This window comes from Lithobates pipiens, unplaced genomic scaffold, assembly GCF_037356315.1.
Source record: "Lithobates pipiens isolate NorthernLeopardFrog02 unplaced genomic scaffold, aLitPip1_a1.2 Scaffold_8, whole genome shotgun sequence".
Classification (NCBI taxonomy): Eukaryota; Metazoa; Chordata; class Amphibia; order Anura; family Ranidae; genus Lithobates; species Lithobates pipiens.
Window position 1 is genome coordinate 504,697,623 of NW_027507903.1, and position 19,755 is coordinate 504,717,377.

General features: G+C 43.7%; 1 protein-coding gene across 1 annotated transcript in view; it reads left to right on the forward strand.

The window, feature by feature from the left end:
* The window catches only part of DENND2A (DENN domain containing 2A), a gene marked incomplete in the record, with an annotated part of 181,615 nt that overhangs the window by 126,949 nt on the left and 34,911 nt on the right, over positions 1 to 19,755 (forward strand). Inside the window, 3 exon segments of the mRNA XM_077469274.1 lie at positions 13,804 to 13,913; positions 14,042 to 14,239; positions 14,371 to 14,464. Of these exon segments, the coding sequence (XP_077325400.1) occupies positions 13,804 to 13,913; positions 14,042 to 14,239; positions 14,371 to 14,464 (402 nt within the window).

A 19,755-nucleotide genomic window follows, 5' to 3' on the forward strand; every position in this document is an offset into this window, starting at 1 on the left:
GAAAAATGCAGCATGCTCTACTTTTTTTAACTGTGCTGAACTGCATTTCAATGATGCGAACTATAACCATACTGTAAGATTACCTTAATTTTGTACTGTCTATCAAGTTGGAGTGCAGTTTAAAATGCATCCAACTGCGTTGGGTGTGAAAGGGCCCTTAGTTCACATTGGAGCAATTTCTCATGTGCATGACAAGTTGTACCGTATTGCCGGTAATGGCAGTGCTAAAAGTCATGCAATTCTGACTTTGCAGTGCCACATCGATTTGAAAAATTAGTTCCTGCACTACTTTTGGCAATTTCGGGTGCGACTTGAATAGACATAGTATGGTTGCCACCTCATCCCTTTAAACCCGAACACATATTAATTACACAGGTTCTGTGGCCGATTAAGGTGGTAATTAAACTCACTTATCTGTGTCTTATCTGCATTTAATTACCCTCAGAACCTGTGTAATTCAAAGGTGTTCGGGTTTAAAGGGATGAGGTGGCAACTCTAAGACATAGACATATCTACATGAAGCCGCTTAGATGTATTTTAAGTCATACTGACACGAGGCTATGAAATAGTGCGATTTCAAAGCCGCAGTCAATGTGAATGGGAGGTTAGTGGAATTACAATGTACCATGCCAACAGACACGTGTTGCAGCGTGAATCGTGGCCGCAGGTATGAACAGGCTCTGACCCTAGGCAGTCAAACCTCTCCTCTATTACACTTAATTTAGCTCAATACACAATCTGGGTGTCTATTGGCTGTGAGTGAGTGGGTGGGGGTATAATTAGACCTGAGGGAACTGTGGAAGAAACAGATTTCAGGTTTCCTCTCCCTGCACGATGTTTTGGCTGCGGTGCTGCTGTGAGTAAAATGTCAATTCTAAGGCCTGGTTCATACCTATGCATTTTTTTAGTGCATTTTAAGTTTTGCAGAAACACACTACAGTCCATTTAACATGGTTTCCTATGGTTCACATTCACATCTGTGCATTTCATGGAAAGGGCCAGGGACCAGCAGGTTGTGTTTTTGATTCCATAGACTTCAATGGATCAAAAACCCGTATTGAAAAGCACAAAATGCACCTGGAATATGAAAACTGCAGCCTGCATAGGTGTGAACCAGGCCTAAGGTTACATTCACACGGGTGATGGGATGTGGATAATTTTATGCAGTCAGTGGTGGCTAAACACTGAACGCAGCGTTGGCTGCATACAAACTGGCAGATCAGCTGCGGCCAGTTTGTGTGCGACCAAAATTCTGCAGAAACGCTAACCCTGGATGCACACCTGTATCTGTGTCCAGGGTCAGGCATAGGCTTTGTTCACATATAACCACTCAGGTGAGAGGATACATGGGAACAGAGCAGTGGCGGCTGGTGAAGTTTTAGGATGGGGGGGGCGCCCCTCCAGATTTGGCCCCTCCCACTTCTCGTAAGCCACACCCCTTATAGAATCCACATAATATACCAGGCTGCACATTATACAAAGGGCTCTACTAAAGCAACCTGTAACACGCACATATCTGCAGTCTGCCACCTGTAAATCATACATAGCTGCATTCTGCAACTTGTAAATTGCATTCTGCAAACTGTAAATCGCACATATGTGCAATTTGCAGGTTGCTGAATGCAGTTATCTGCAACCTATAAATCGCAAATATCTGCAACCTTTAAGTCGCACATATCTGAATTCTGTGTGTGTTCAGTTCTGCTGCTGACTGCCGAATATGAAAGATGGCGTTGTTGAGTGGGGGGGGGTTTACATGGGTAGGGGTTGTGGAGGATTGCCGCCGTCCCGGGGGGGGGGGGGTGGTGAGGTGTCTTGCCGCCAACCACCGAAAGTGTGCAGGTGATAAGTGATAACACTGCCGAACAATGAAAAGCATGGCTTACCTGCTCCTCTCCACTTCCTGGAGTGACATCAGAAGCACCGCCCATTATAACTGAAACTGCAAGTCTATGCACTCGCCACCCGGCCAGGACACCGCGCCGGAAGCTGTGGCGCGATCGACCGTGCCACAGAGCCATTTTTTGGGGGCAAATGAAGCGCCGTGTCTACAATCTCATGGTTGCACAGACGTGGCTCTTCCCATATTGCACTGCGCCCGGCGCCAGGACACAGTGCACTAAAAGACATTTAAAACATTTTTTTTTGAAAGGGACATGCTTAAATTTATTTAATTTATTTTTTTTACTTTTATTTTACATTTTTTATGGGGGGGGCGCGGTGTTTGTTACCCCGACACTTCATATTCCAGATATGTGTCTGCTGTAACATGTACTTGTACAAGAAAGTATCCTGTTCTCTTTGTATTGATTCCTTTGTGTGAAATCCCTGGTGTTCCTACCAATCCCTGTGCTTTACTATTGAAAACAAAAAAACAACAAAAAAAATACTATTAAAAACTGACCACACTCAGCAGGAGAACGCATCGTGGTCAGTTCTCTAGCTGTGCTGCGAACTCCGTGTACTCTCCTCCAATGACCAGACTTGTCCTGAAACGCCCCATTCACTGGGAAGCGCAATGTGTTGCTGCATTTCCTCCCCCTAGCTCTTATGCAGTTGAGAACAGAGGAAATGTGATCATTTATAAAAAAGATATTTTTTTTTTTTTTTTTTTTTTTAATAAGGGGATATTCTGTGTGTGTGTGTGTGTGTGTGTGTATACGTATGTAGTACTACTGTAAAAGTCAAAGGGTTCTCTAAAAGTCAGAGGGCGCCAGGTGCTGACAACCCACACCACCGACTGCATATATAATTTGAGGAAAATATGCTTATAAAATAGTTTACTTATTTATTTTGATTGGCAAAAAAAAAAAAATGTCCCCGGATTTAATTTAAAAAATCTGGTCACCTTAGTTGCAGCAATTTATTTAAAGTCCAAAAGATAAATTGCACACTAGCAGCAGTTTCAGGCCACACGCACCCTTCACCAGGCCAAGCGACAGAACATCTACAAAGTGTAACAAATTATTTCACTGAAGAATGAATTGGCATCAGGTAAAACATAGTGTGACCATTCAACTGGGAGAGACACTAGCACCCAAAATAGTTCTTCACTGAGAAAAAAAAAACCCACAAGCTAAACAAACCTGAAAAAAGACTGTTTACAAAAATAGCCAATGAATTTTCGTTAATATAAATCTAAATCGCAACTCGAATCAAAAAGATGCAGGTTATTAAAGTGGTAATAAAAGAATAGTGCTGCGCTACCAAAGTGAAAAAAGTGGTGAAAAACTATGATATAAAACCTTTGTCACCTTAAAGCATGTATGAATATACTCTAAAGTGGCCAAAAAAACACATATAAATAAAATCTTCATACATGTGTGTCTAAAGGCCAAAGAAAAAAAATCAGCTTAGAATTGAAGTGTCAAACAATATATATTAAACGTGACTTAGTCCACTATCACAGGGACTAACTCTCAATAAAGTGCTCAAGTGTATATATAAAATTACTCAAGTGCATATGAAAAACACATAACCAATGTATATATGCATAAACGATTACCAAAATATCATACGTGACAAAATGTAAAAAGTGATCAAACACATAAAGTGCTAAATGCATATACCGTATATACTCGAGTATAAGCCGAGATTTTCAGCCTCTTTTTTGAGGCTGAAAGTGCCCCCCTCGGCTTATACTCGAGTCATCGCTGTCTGCCCGCTCGATCAGCGTGTCGAGCAGACAGACAGCGGCCATTCTATTCAAAAGCCGCGCCTCCGGCTCCGCCTTCGCCTGTGATAGGCGGAACACTGAATTTCCCAGCAGCCTGTGTTCCGCCTATCACGGACGTCGTATCATCCTCGTACTACGGACGAGGATGATACGACGTCTGTGATAGGCGGAACACAGGCTGCTGGGAAATTCAGTGTTCCGCCTATCACAGGCGAAGGCGGCGGCGCAGCTTTTGAACTTTACAATGGCCGCCGACGAAGAGGGCACGGGACGGCACGGCACGGGACGGGACGGGACGGGGGCAAGGCAAGGCACGACACGGGACGGATGCAAGGAGGCAAGGCACGGGACGGAGGCTCGGGACAAAGGTAGGCTGGACACACACACACACACACACACACACACACACACACACACACACACACACACACACACACACACATGGATGGAGACACACACAGGGATGGATGGATGGATGGAGACACACACACACACAGGGATGGATGGATGGATGGATGGAGACACACACACACAGGGATGGATGGATGGATGGATGGACACACACACACACAGGGATGGATGGACGGACACACAGGGATGGACGGACACACAGGGATGGACGGACACACAGGGATGGACGGACACACAGGGATGGACGGACACACACACAGGGATGGACAGGCATGTCTCACCCTCGGCTTATACACGAGTCAATAAGTTTGCCAGTTTTTTTGGGGGTAAATTGGGGGCCTCGGCTTATATTCGGGTCGGCCTATACTCGAGTATATACGGTAGTGAACAAAACAGAAAAAAACAAAAAACACACACAATAGTCCAACTAGGTGATTATTGTAGTGAAGGTATCAAATGTAGAAATAAAGTGACTTAGTGCTTGCAATGTGCAGAAAATATATTCCTTCTCCAACTTCAGTGATTCACCGTGTTTGCTAGGCACACCAGGTAATTACCTCACCGCTGTAAGGTATACAGCGTATCTATAGCCACACAGGGAATCAGGAGGGGGACTTCAGATACTCCTAATGTTATCACCATCCATATAATTGCTCCATAAGTAGATTCCGATATTGCTCAGGGAATAGATATGAAGACGACCATAGTGTAGTGATTTAAAATTAAGCAAATTTATTCGACAATTAAAAACTACTCACAAAACAGCAAGGTGAATCACACACTAAACATCAGACTACGAGCGTACCGCTCGGGTGTAGGCGTCACTTCCGGTCTCCGTATCCTACGCGTTACGTCACTTCCCGTGACTTCAACTGGGATGTGAGAATGATAATCGGAACTGGCATTAAGAGTACTGGGCGGGAGCGGCTCCGCCTAATATTTACATATGGACAGTCCCCGTTGCTAATTTTTTAAAGATGTGCCTCATAAGGATTATATGTTTTTTTCCTTAGGGTGTAGGATTGGGTGTTCCGTTTCAGCCCCCGACCCTCCTCCCTTTGTGTTTCCCTGTGTCCGAGACGCTCCGCTATATTAGTTTACACAGGGAGTGTCCATATGTAAATATTAGGCGGAGCCGCTCCCGCCCAGTACTCTTAATGCCACTTCCGATTATCATTCTCACATCCCAGTTGAAGTCACGGGAAGTGACGTAACGCGTAGGATACGGAGACCGGAAGTGACGCCTACACCCGAGCGGTCCGCTCGTAGTCTGATGTTTAGTGTGTGATTCACCTTGCTGTGCAAGTGCTTGCTGCACCCAGCAATTAGATTTAACCACCTTTTACAGCGCAGGAGCCCTAACATACACCAAGGTATTAAAGTGGTTGTAAACCCTTTACAACCACTTTTTACTACAAGTAAGCCTATAATGAGGCTTACCTGTAGCTACCCCAGATATCTCTTAAACCACTTAAACAGGAAATAAAGGCAACATTTTTTATTTTTATTTTTTTAAAAGCACACCCTGTAAGGCAAAGGCATAATGAGCTAGTATGCATAGCATACTAGCTAATTATGAATAACTTACCTGAGAACGAAGCCCCCAAAGCGGTCCTCCGTCTTCCTCTTTCTGTCGGGAATTCCGAGCGTGTGTATGCGGCATAACAGGTTTTCTTCTAAGATTGCCCTGTATTTGGCTCCATCAATCTTCCTATCAACTCTGACCAGCTTCCCTGTCCCTGCTGAAGAAAAGCATCCCCAAAACATGATGCTGCCATCGCCATGTTTCATGGTGTGTTCAGGGTAATTTGCAGAGTTTTCCGCCACACAGAGTGTTTTGCTTTTACGCCAAAAAGTACAATTTCATAGCTTCAAACTGTCCCTGATTTGGAGCAATGTCCCTCATTCCTCCTCATTTGTCCCTAATGTTGGTCTGATCTATATAGATGTGTATATAAAATGTACTTTTTATCTATGAAAAAGTGTTTCCCAGTGCTAAACCTTTCATTTGATTTCTAAATGTCTACATTTTGTAGATTTCAAAAGCCAATATAAAGGAATAGAAGCGGTAAAAAAAACACTTGTGGGTTTAACCACATCAATACCAGGCACTTAAACACCTTCCTGCCCAGACCAATTTTGAGCTTTCAGCGCTGTCGCACTTTGAATGACAATTGCGCGGTCATGCTACACTGTACCCAAATGAAATTTTTATCATTTTTTCCCCACAAATAGAGCTTTCTTTTGGTGGTATTTGATCACTTCTGCGGTTTTTATTTTTTGCTAAACAAATAAAAAAATACCGAAAATTTTGAAAAAAAAAATGTTTTTTTTTGTTTCAGTTTCAAAACTTTGCAAATAAGTAAGTTTTCTCCTTCACTGATGGGCACTAATGGGGTTACACTGATGGGCAATAAGGCGGCACTGATGGGCACTGATGAGGTGGCACCAATAAAGTGGCACTGATGAGGTGGCATTGATGGACACCGATATGTGGCACTGATAGGCGGCACTGATGGGTGGCACTGATGGGCGTCACGGATGGGCACTGATAGGTGGCACAAATTGGCACTGATAGCTGGCACGGATTGGCATGGATGGGCATGGGTTAGTCGGCACAGGTGGGCATGGGTAGGCGGCACAGGTGGGCATGGGTAGGCGGCACAGGTGGGCATGGGTAGGCGGCACAGGTGGGCATGGATGGGCACTGATAGGTGGCATGGATGGGCACTGATAGGTGGCACAGATGGGAACTGATAGGCGGCATTGTATTATAATATATTGTACTAATGGATGCCAATCAGTGCCAATCAATAATGCATGCCAATCAGTGATGCCCATTGTGGGCACTGATTGGCATCCATTATGGGCACTGATTGGCATCCATTGTGGCACTGACTGGAATCCCTGGTGGTCTAGGGTGGCATACCTTGTCCTGGGCATCCCTGGTGGTCTGGTGGCGTCCCTGGTGGTCCAGTGTGGGCATCCTCGGGGGGGCTGTGCTGATAATCGATCAGCACGGACCCCCCCCCTGTCAGAGGAGCAGCCGATTGGCTCTCCTCTACTCGCGTCTGACAGACGCGAGTGAGGAAAAGCCGATCACCGGCTTTTCCTATTTACACTGTGATCAGCCGTGATCGGACACGGCTGATCACATGGTAAAGAGTCTCCGTCGGAGACTCTTTACCGAGATCGTAGTTGCCGGGTGTCAGACTGATACCCCGCAACAACTATCGCCGCGATGCGCGCCCCCGGGGCGCGCAGCGGCTCATAATCCTGATCACGTCATATGACGTCCGGTCAGGATTATGCAACCACTTTGCCACCGTCTATTTGTTATAGAGCGGGGGGCAAGTGGTTAACCAATCTTTTTTTATTTTTTTGTACAGTTCTCCTTTAATGGGTGTGTCCTATGCCTGCATACTTTTGCTGTAAGGTGTCCCTCATTCCCTTCTTGGAAAGTTGGGAGGTATGCAATTTTGGTTTCATCTGAAGAAGAGCACCTTCTTCCAAATTGTACTTGTACTGTTTTACTTCCTCCATCAGCTCATCCCCCACAGCTAGTAACTCTAGTATCAATTGACTGTTCCTTTTTAGATTGTAAGCGCTAATGAGCAGGGCCCTCTGATTCCTCTTGTAACAAATTGTAACGTAACTGTAATGTGTGTCTTTATTTTGTTAAAGAGGTGTTCCCCTTAAAAAAACAAAATAATAAATAAATAAAAAGTCAGCAGCTACAAATACTGCAGCTGCTGACTTTTTTAATAATCGGACACTTACCTGTCCCAGGGTCCAGCGATGTGGGGGAACGAAGCCCCGCTCGTCCCTCCCTCTGCTCGCGGCACCGGCATTGCAACTGTGGGCACCCGGCTATGGCTTCACAGCAGGGCACCCACTGTGCATGCGCGAGCGGGGCTGCGCGCCGTGATTGGCCGCACGCCGTGATTGGCCGTGCAGTCATCTGTGACCTGTCACGTGTCCCAGATGATTGACAGGAGGGAGGGGGCAGAGCTGAGCCCTTCCCGCACCGAGGGGAAGTGATGTCACCAGCCCAGTCACTGAAGGAGGCAGACTACTAGGAACCCCCTAGCAACAGGCATTTAGAGGCGAGTTTAAAAAAAAAATCCAATTTTTTTGTTTTATTTTAGGAATTTAAATTTTTTTTTGTGTGTGGAACACCACTTTAAGCTGTGCCTGACTTTGATATTTTCAGTGTCACAAAACAAGTATGTAGCCATGATGTCAGAGGAGAGTCAGTGCAGCTAATCTGCGTAACTGTTCAATGAAAGTGACAGCCAGGCATGTAGCACTTTCAGGGAGAGTTTAGGAATGCTTTTCACAGTACAGTCATTTATATTGTGCACCGGCTCTTTAAGCAGCCACTGGGAATCCTCAGATTGCCTCACCTTGTCCAAACAGGTTGCAGGTCAGAGATCAGGCCCGCCCCTTTCCTGTGTAACTGATCATGTTAACCCTTGTCCCTCCCTACTGAAGTCTGCTTACTCGCCTACCTGTGTTTGCATTTCCTGATCATGTGACACATCAGCAAGTTTCTGCAAGATATACAATGGCGAGGAAAAAAGGTAAGCTCTAAAAGCAGCTAAGTGGCCCCCCTGAATTCCTTCCTGTCCCCTTAACCTACATCCTGTTCCTTAACCCTTTTCCTGCGCTAAAGTTACTTCTATCTGTGACCCTGACTTGTCACTCTCCGCACAGCACATTGACCAGAAAATGAAAGTTCACAAAGTCATCTGCATGGCATGTTTGATTCAAAGCGAAACCACTGTCTTTTTTTTTTTTTTCTTCTTTTTTTGATATAAAAAATGCGACTCTTTGGAGACATTTAGATTTGTGATTGGGGACGGAAATAGAAGAGCTGGTCTGATTTATTTATTTTTTCAAAAAGCTGCAAATAATTTTGGATTGCAGCTTACCTTGTCTCAAAAAGAGAAATATTGCTATGCATTTTATTCTTGTGATAAGTTTTATAAGGGCTGTCATTGGTGTGCGCTGCCTATTGCATTAGGATGTGTACCCCAGAGCACAAACACACTGTGTGTATATCAGCAGAGCAAAGATTGGTGCATAGGGCAGTGGACAATGTCCGTTTTTATCTTTTATTATTTTTTACAATTTTTTTTTTTGTTTTTTTTTTACAGTATTACCATATATATATTTATTCAGGGCATTATTTGTGGTATACACATGCCACGTGAGAGAAATAACCTATTACAATGACAATTTTGTGGAAAAAATTCAAATAAAAAATCTTAATTTTGCAAAGAATTGTGGGAAAAAATTACAACATCAAAAAGCTCACCATTCCTGTTACTAAATACCTTGGAATGTCTACTTTCAAAAAAGGGGTCATTTGGGGAGTATTTGTACGTTCCTGGCTTGTTTGGGTCGCAAGACAGATATAGAGATATATATATATATATTAAAGTAGACATTCCAAGGTATTTAGTAAGAGGAATGGTGAGCTTTTTGATGTTGTAATTTTTTCCCACAATTCTTTGCAAAATTAGGATTTTTTATTTGAATTTTTTCCACAAAATTGTCATTGTAATAGGTTATTTCTCTCACGTGGCATGTATATACCACAAATAATTATATATATATATATATATATATATATATATATATATATATATATATATATATATATATATATATATATATATATATATATATATATATATATATATATATATATATATATATATATATTAATTTTTTTTTTTTTTTTTTAGAGCCCCGTGGGGGGGGGGGGGGGGGGTTATAAAATAGGAAGTGTCTTAACAGAGAGAAGACATAGTTTGCTATGCTTCAGTTAAGAATAAACACAGGAGCGATCATTACAGATCACTCACTGTATTCATTCATTCATCCTGAAACATGCCCTGCAGCAGCCAGCAGGAAAGGGAAGCTGGCAGCACTGCAGGGGAGAGACAGACGCCAGGAAGCAGGGGGATTTGGCACCGCACAGGGTGATTAGGGTGTGCGCACGCCTATGAGGGCTGTTTACATAAGTTGCTGGAATATAAGCGGGGTAAATATTTGCCAAACAAATACAGATCCTCTATCTCTGTGTTATCTTTTTCTTAAAGTAAAATATATACAAACTTTTTGGAATTACAGTGGTTGTAAAGGCTCACTTTTTTTACCTTTTTTTTAATTTAATTCTCCGCACTAAAGCAGAGTTCCGTTAACCACTTCAATACAGGGTACTTAAACACCTTCCTGCCCAGACCAATTTTGAGCTTTCAGCGCTGTCGCACTTTGAATGACAATTGCGCGGTCATGCTACACTGTACCCAAATGAAATTTTTATCATTTTTTTCCTACAAATAGAGCTTTCTTTTGGTGGTATTTGATCACCTCTATGGTTTTTATTTTTTGCGCTACAAATAAAAAAATACTGAAAATTTTGAAAAAAAGTTTTTTTTTTTGTTTCAGTTTCAAAACTTTGTAAATAAGTAAGTTTTCTCCTTCACTGATGGGCACTGATGGGCACCAATGATGGGCACTGATAAGGCGGCACTGATGGGCACAAATGAAGTGGCACTGATGAGGTGGCATTGATGGACACGGATGGGCGGCACGGATGGGCGACACGGATGGACACTGATGGGTGGCACAAATTGGCACTGATAGCTGGCACGGATTGGCATGGATAGGCGGCACGGATGGGCATGGATAGGCGGCACAGATGGGCATGGATAGGCGGCACAGATGGGCATGGATAGGCGGCACAGATGGGCACGGGTGGGCACTCATAGGCGGCACAGGTGGGCACTCATAGGCGGCACAGGTGGGCACTCATAGGCGGCATTGGTGTTATACTGTACTAATGGATGCCAATCAGTGCCAAACAATAATGCATGCCAATCAGTGATGCCCATTGTGGGCACTGATTGGCATCCATTATGGGCACTGATTGGCATCCATTGTGCTGACCATGGGCATCCCTGGTGGTCTAGGGAGGATTACCTTTTCCCTGGTGGTGTCCCTGGTGGTCCAGTGTGGGCATCCTCGAGGGGGCTGTGCTGATAATCGATCAGCACAGACCCCCCCCCCTGTCAGAGGAGCAGCCGATCGGCTCTCCTCTACTCGCCTCTGACAGACGCGAGTGAGGAAAAGCCGATCACCAGCTCTTCCCATTTACACTGTGATCAGCCGTGATTGGACACGGCTGATCACGTGGTAAAGAGTCTCCGTCGGAGACTCTTTACCGAGATCATAGTTGCCGGGTGTCAGACTGACACCCCGCAACAACGATCGCCGCGATGCGTGCCCCCGGGGGCGCGCAGCGGCTCATAATCCTGAGGACGTCATATGACGTCCGGTCAGGATTATCAAACCACTTTGCCGCCGTCTATTTGTAATAGGGCGGGCGGCAAGTGGTTAAAAAAAAAAAAAAAAAAGGAAGTCTGCGGCGGCCGACTTTTAATAATTACCTGTCCCAGGGTCCAGCGATGTGGGGGAACGAAGCCCCACTTGTATCCCCCTCCTCTCTGTGGTGCCAGCATTGTCACTCTTGGCACCCGGCTGTGAAGCACGCACTGTGCATGAGCAAGTCGCGATGTGACTGGCTGGGGCACCGCGGCGCCGGAAGTGCACCTCTCCCCTCTCCTTCTCGGCAATCATCTGGGACACGTCACAGGTCCCAGATGATTACTGAGAGGGAGGGGGGGATGTGAACTTGCTTTCGGCGCCACAGTGCCCCGGAAAGAAGTGGGAGCTGAAACCCTCTTAAAAAAAAAAGGCTTTCTGCTGCTGAAACCCTCTAAAAAAACAAAGTCTTTCTGCTACCCCCCCCCCCCCCCCCCCAAAGAAATGACTTGCCAAATGTGGCATGCCAGGGGGGTCACCTTCCCTTAAAACGGAAGTTAAATTTTTGGGTGGAACTCCGCTTTAAAGTAAAATCTTCTATTGTGAGCTTAGAAGGGGCAGGGCGAGTCCTGCTGTCTGTGTCAATGGACGCAGCAGGCCTCTGGAGGACGCCCGCACGAGTAACCCTGTGATAAGTGTCTCTACATGGAGGCACTCAATATGGAGAAAGAGCCAAGAGCTCGATCAGAGTAAATTGAACTCCTTGGAAACCTCAGTATGACTGCAAGTTAATTAACGTTTTGATGGGAAGTTAGTAATCGCAGCTTAACCGCTTGCCAACCAGTGCACGAGGATGTACGTCGGCACAATGGCATGGCTGCGCAAAAGGGCTAGTCCCCTTTAAATCGCGGGCTAGTTGGGTGCACACCGCGTGAGCCCCGCGGACTCTATGTCCGCCCGTGGCCTGCGATCATGACACGGAGAGGCAGAACGGGGAGATGCCTATGTAAACAAGGCTAATCACAGGCAGTGAGACATTTCCCGATCTCTGGAGCTGCGCATCGGGACATGGTCTCACTACCTGTGATTAGCGCAGTGCTGACTTCCTGGCGGGCTCTGCACATGTGGTGTGCGAACACGCCGGAGCTCATCCTTAATAGGGATCTACTGCTTCCAGTGATGGGAGCAGTGATCTGTCATGTTCTAGTGAGCCCACACCCCCCTACAGTTAGAACACAGTAAGGGAACACAGTTAACACCTTGACCGCCCCTAGGATTTAACCCCTTCCCTGCCAGTGTCATTTACACAGTAATTAGTGCATTTTTTTTTTTAATAGCACTGATTGCTGTATAAATGTCACTGGTCCCAAAATAGTGTCAAAGGTGTCCAATGTATCTGCCGCAATGTTGCAATCATGATAAAAATCGCAGATCGTCACCATTACTAATAAAAAAAGAAAAAAAATGAAAATAAATAAAAAAAAGTATAATAAAAATGGCATAAATCTATCCCCTATTTTGTAGACGCAATAACTTTTATGCAAACCAATCAATATACGCTTAGTATACATATCAGCCTAAACTGAGGAAGAAATTAGTTGTTTAATTTTTTTTGGGGATGTTATTATAGCAAAAAGTAAAAAAATATTGTTTTTTTTTCAAAATTGTGCTCCTTTTTAATTTTTTGCACTATAAAAAAGAAAAAAAAATCAGAGGTGAGCACATACCACCAAAAAAAATCTCTTTGTGGGGAAAAAAGGATGTCAATTTTGTTTGGGTGCGTCGCACAATTGTCAGTTAAAGCGACGCAGTGCCATATCGCAAAAAAAAAAGTGCTCTGGTCAGGAAGGGCGTAAATCCTTCCAGGGCTGAAGTGGTTAAGGGTTTCATAGAAGGGTTAATTTAAAACAGATTTTCTCATACTGTATCAGTAGTCAGGGCTAAATCCATTCATTTATTGTCTGCAATGAAATTATTTCTCACTTATTAAATGCAGATTGGCTTGTGAGGCATAAAGCTCACAACACACGTTACAATCTGATTGTATAATGTATTTCAGATCCACCAAGTACTGTATGTAGCGCAAGGGCCTGGTTATTCGGTTGAATAGTTTAAGCAAATCTTTCTATTAAAGCGGTTGTATAGTCATATTTTTAACTTTGACTTACTGGTTAGCCTATAATAAGGCTTACCTGTAGGTAAAAAGAATATCTCCAAAACCTGTACAGTTTCGGAGATATTCCCCCTGTAATGAGCCTCTCCCTTATAAGCAAAGAGAATTAGCTTGTGCTTATGTCCGGCTGACTGGTTAAACAAGCTTAAGATGGGCTTGGACTTCCTTTTTCAAATGAATTATATTTTTCATGCTTCTGTCATTCTAGATACCCCATCGAAGGAAAATCCATATGAAGACATTGAGACGGACAGTCGGAGCATAGGAAAGAAGTGTGTTCCGGGACCTGTGGCGCCTGTTCCTGGAACGCTAAGCAAGGTAAACATGGTGGCATGTAGCACTAGCCTTTCTCAAACTGGTGGTGGCCTAATGTTGCAGCAAACTCATGCCTGCTTTGGGTATGAAATAGCTGTTAATGTCCAATACACTTTTCTGTGTGTCATCAGGCACAGCAGAAGCCGCCTTTCTTCAGGCAAAACTCTGAGCGGCGCAGCTTCAAACTGTTGGACATAAGGAAGCTGGGGAGGGATGGCGGGGCTTCTCCCAGTAAACTCAGCCCTCCGTCATCTCCAAGCAGCCCGGATGACAATTTCTTCAGTTCTGGAGACCAACAGAATGGGAGACGGAGGAGAAAAATCCCGAAGGTAATCCTTGGAATCAGAATTCTCCTACACAGAATTGTATTGATTTTCGTTTTCTATTTTGGAACTAAACTTTCCGCCGTGTTTTTTTTTTTTTTTTTTGTGTGTGTGTGTAACCCTGCTACTTTATATAGTTGGTGATGCGAATTAATTCCATTTACGAGGTACGGCGGGGGAAAAAAAAAGTGAAGAGGTTGACGCAGTCTACAGACAATAACTCTGGGAGAGGTAATTCAATCACTGTTTTATTTTACAAAGAGGGAGAAAGGATCAGAACTTCTTTCAATGATCAAATACTGGAAAGGTAATGGGTGTTTGTAAAATTGCCAACACATTTTAGAGTTCCAAGATGCCCCCTTCATCAGGGCTGCAATTGATACAAAATGTATTCAGATAAAAATATATAACACTTCTGAATTATTATTTTTTTGAACTTTTAATACTTCAGTGGAGCATTCCAGTCATTATAATATTCACCAGATTTAAATTGTGTCTTTGCCCCCCCCCCCCCAAAGATTTCTTTACTCTACCCTACTCCACAAGGGGTATATTTATAACAAAGTATACAGTGAGGAAAATAATTATTTGATCCTCTGCAGATTTTGTAAATTTGCCCAATTACAAAGAAATGAACAGCCTATCATTTTTCATTATGTACAGTGCCTTGAAAAAGTATTCATCCCCCTTGAAATTTTACACGTTATTGTCATGTTACAACCAAAGCGTAAATGTATTTTATTGGGATTTTATATGATAGACCAACACAAAGAGGCATATAATTGTGAAGTGGAAGGAAAATGATTTAATGGTTTTCAAAAGTTTCTACAATTAAATATCTGAAAAGTGTGGCGTGCATTTGTATTCAGTCTCCCTGAGTCAATACTTTGTAGAAACACCTTTCGCTGCAATTACAGCTGCAAGTCTTTTTGGGGATGTCTCTACCAGCTTTGTATATCTAGAGTAAAAAATTTTCCCATTCTTTGCAAAATAGCTAAAGCTCTGTCAGACTGGTTGGAGAGCGTTTGTGAACAGCAACTTTCAAGGCTTGCCACAGATTCTCAATTGGATTTAGGTCTGGACTTTGACTGGGTCATTCTAAGCCCTTGTACACACGGCCGGAGATTCTGACAACCAAATCCGTCGGATTTTGTCCGACGGATCTTGTCCGAAACTGTTGCATACACACGGTCGGACAAAGTTGTCGGAAAATCCGATCTTTCAGAACGTGATGATGTAATTTCATTACGATGGGACTACGTTCAGGCTAGTAGCCAATAGCTTTGATGTAGGAATTTGATCTGAGCATGCGTGGCACTTTGTCCGATCGGAATTCTCTACACATGATCGGAATATGTCCGATCGGAGCAGTTTGTCGGAAAATATTTCCAGCAAGTTGGAAAATTTGGTCCGACGGATATTCCGACAGAAACAGTCTGATGCAGATCACACACAGTCGGAACATCCGACAAAACGGTCCGATAGGACACATTCCGACGGAATCTCCGACCGTGTGTACAAGGGCTAACATATGACTATGCTTTGATCTAAACCATTCCATTGTAGCTATGGCTGTATGTTTAGGATGGTTGTCCTGCTGGAAGGTGAACTTCTGCCCCAGTCTTAAAGCGTGAGTAAACCTGCTGACTTTTTTTAATTTATTTTTTTACACCTGTAAATGAGCTAAATGAGCTCATTATGAAATGCTTGCATTAGAACGAGGCGCTGGCATCTCACTCGGTCCACACCGAGGGAGCTTGCATGTTCCCACAGTGTGTCTTCCGGGTATCGCGGCTCCGGCGCTGTGAGTGGCTGGAGCTGCGATGCCGTCACTCCCGCGCATGCGCGTGGGAGTTTTTTTTCCGGCAGGGTCTGGCGTCTGCCGGACTTTCAGCCGAGAATCCCCTGTGTGCACGCGCCGCTGAAGTCAGCGGCTCATTGCGAGGGGAATATCTCCTAAACCGTACAGGTTTAGGAGATATTCTTTTTACCTACAGGTAAGCCTGTAGGTAAAAGTTACAAAAAGGACTATACAACCGCTTTAAGTCTTTTGCAGACTCTAACAGGTTTTCTTCTGAGATTGCCCTGTATTTGGCTCCATCTACCTTCCAATCAACTCTGACCAGCTTCCCTATCCCTTCTGAAGAAAAGCATCCCCACAACATGATCTTGCCGCCCTGATGTTTCACAGTGGAGATGGAGTGTTCAGGGTGATGTGCAGTGTTAGTTTTCCACCACACATAGTTTCCTTTTTAGGTCAAAAAGTAAAATTTTGGTCTCCTGACCACAGCACCTTCTTCCACATGTTTGCTGTGTCTATCACATGATTTGTGGAATGCACGACTAATAGTTTTCCTGTGGGAAGATTCTCCCATGTGAGCTGTGGATGTCTGCAGCTTCTCCAGGGTTACCATGGGCCTCTTGGTTGCTTCTCTGATTAATTGCCCAGCCTGTCAGTTTAGGTGAACGGCCATGTCTTGGTAGGTTTGCAGTTGTGCCATACTCTATCCATTTTGAGATAATGTTTTGAACAGTGCTTCGTAATGTTCAAAGCTTGGGATATTTATTTTTATAACCTAACCCTGCTCTAAACTTCTCCACAACTTTATCCCTGACCTGTCTGGTGTGTTCCTTGGTCTTCATGATGCTGTTTGTTCACTAAGGTTCTCTAACAAACCTGAGGGACTTCACAGAACAGCTGTATTTATACTAAGATTAAATTGCACGCAGGTGGACTCTATTAATTAGGTGACTTCTAAAGGCAATTGCTTCCACTACATTTTAGTTAGGAGTATCAGAGAAAAGGGGGCGGAATACAAATGCACGCCACACTTTTCAGATATTTATTTGTACAATATTTTGAAAACAATTTATCATTTTCCTTCCACTTCACAATTATGTGCCACTTTGTGTTGGTCTATCACATAAAATCTCAATAAAATACATTTACGTTTTTGGTTGTAACATGACAAAATTTGGAAAAGTTCAAGGGTTATGAATACTTTTTCAAGGCACTGTATATTTTAAACGATAGAGACAGAATATCAACCAAAAAAAAAAAAAATGCATGATACAAATGTTATCAATTAAGTTGCAGTTCATTGAGTAAAATAAGTATTTGATCTCCCTACCAACCAAAAATAATTCTGGCTCCCACAGACTGGCTACAGTATGTGCTCATGTGGTGCACAGATTAGTCCTGTCAATTTAAGAAGGTGCTCCTAACAACAACTCATTATGTGTACAAGACACCTGTCCACGGAATCTTTCTTCCATTCAAACCTCACCATCATGGGCAAGACCAAGGAGCTGTCAAAGGACATCGGGGACAAAATTGTAGACCTGCACAAGGTTGGAATGGGCTACAAGACCATCAGCAAGAAGCTTGGTGAGAAGGAGACAACTGTTAGAGCGATTATTCGCAAATGGAAGAAATACAAAATAACCATCAATCGCTCGGTCTGGAACTCAATGCAAGTCACCTCATTGGGTAAAATAAAAATAAATTGCTGCGCTACAAAAGATACATTTCATATAGTCAAATGATATAGTGTATAAATATTAAAATGTCCCAATTGAAATGAATAAAAGTGTCCATATATAATTCAGTGAGCAAAACAATGGTGAAAATAATAAAGATTTTAAAAAAAACAAAAAAACAAAAAAAACACTTCAGTCCAATTCGAATGCAAACACAGATGCCCATCAACTTTCAGCTCTTTGAAGAAATAAATCTGTAAGTGAGGGTCATTACCCCAGAGCGAGTGGAATCCCTTGCAAGCGGAGTCACAATCGCAAGCAGATTCAGCCCTCTGCAGGGATGAGGGCAGGCATGTACTGGCCATCGGGACTACCGGGAGTTTCCCGGTGGGCCGATGGCTCAGTGGGCCACTCTGATGTAAGGGGGCTGGTGATGGGACACTCTGATTTAATGGGGCTGGTGATAGGACACTGATGTAAAGGGGCTGCTGATGGGACACTCTGATGTAAGGGGGCTGCTCATGGGACACTCTGATTTAAGGGGGTGCTGATGGGACACTCTGTTGTAAGGGGGCTGCTCATGGGACACTCTGATGTAAGGGAGTGCTGATGGGACACTGAAAATGTAAGTGGGCTGGTCTGGATGAAGTCCAGGGCCAAATTTCTGTCCCAGTCCAGCCCTGGATGATGGATCTCTGGAAGTCTGGCCAGCCACTTCCAAAGGTAGACAAGGAGACCCAAACGGGGCAGGGCAGTGTGAAGATCAGCTCGTGGATAGGCTCGTCAGTCCCTCCTATGTTCGGCGTCTTCCTGGACACCTGCAGCCTTCCACTTCTACCAGCACCCGGGATACTAAAACCTCATTGGGTACGGATGACCATGAGAAAAGTGAGGGATCAGACCAGAACTACACGGGAGAAGCTTGTGAATGATCTCAAGGCAGTTGGGCCCACAGTCACCAAACAAACCATTGGTAACAGACTAGGTCGTCATGGATTTAAATCTGGCAGTGCCCGCAAGGTCACCCTGCTCAAGAAGGCAAATGTACAGGCCTGTGTGAAGATTGCCAATGAACATTGAAATGATTCAGAGAAGGATTAGGAGAAAGTGCTGTGGTCAGATGAGACCAAAATTGAGCTCTTTGGCATTAACTCAACTTGCTGTGTTTGGAGGAAGAAAAATGCTGACTATGACCCTAAGAACACCATCAGTACAGTCCAGCACGGAGGTGGAAACTTTATGCTTTGGGGCCGTTTCTCTGCTAAAGGTACAAGCTGACTTTGCCGCATTGAGGGGCCAATAGACGGGGCCATGTATTGTAAAATCTTGGATGAGAACCTTCTTCCCTCAGCCAGAACACTAAAGATGGGTTGTGGGTGGGTCTCCCAGCATGACAATGACCCAAAACATTCTGCCAAGGCAACAAGGGAGTGGATCAAGAAGAAGCACATTAATGTCATGGAGTGGCTTAGCCAGTCTCCAGACCTTAATCCTATAGAAAAGTTGTGTAGAGAGCTGAAACTTCAAGTTGCCAAGAGACAGTAAGAAACCTTAGGGATTTAGAGAAGATCTGTAAAGAGTGGACCAAAATCTCTCCTGAGATGTGTGCAAACCTGGTAACCAACTACAAGAAACATCTTACCTCTGTGCTTGCCAATAAGGGGTTCTCCACTAAGTACAAAGTCATGTTTTGCTTGGGGATCAAATACTTATTTTAATCAGTGAACTGCAACTAAATTTACATTTGTATCATGTGTTTTTCTGAAATTTTTGTTGCTATTCTCTCTCTCATTTAAAATACACCTATGATAAAAATGATAGACCCTTCATTTCTAATTGGGAAAACGTACAAAATCTAAAGTTGTTTTTTGGTGAAGTCACATTCACTGCAATCTAGAACTACTATTCTTTTTGGATTCTACTAATTGAACAGGATGCTAAGGAAAACCCCACAGGAAAAGCACTGAATTCTAATTTTACTAGAAAAATTGTACTAGAAAAATTATTTGATGTCTGTGCTCTTATTGCTTAGGTTTCCCTCC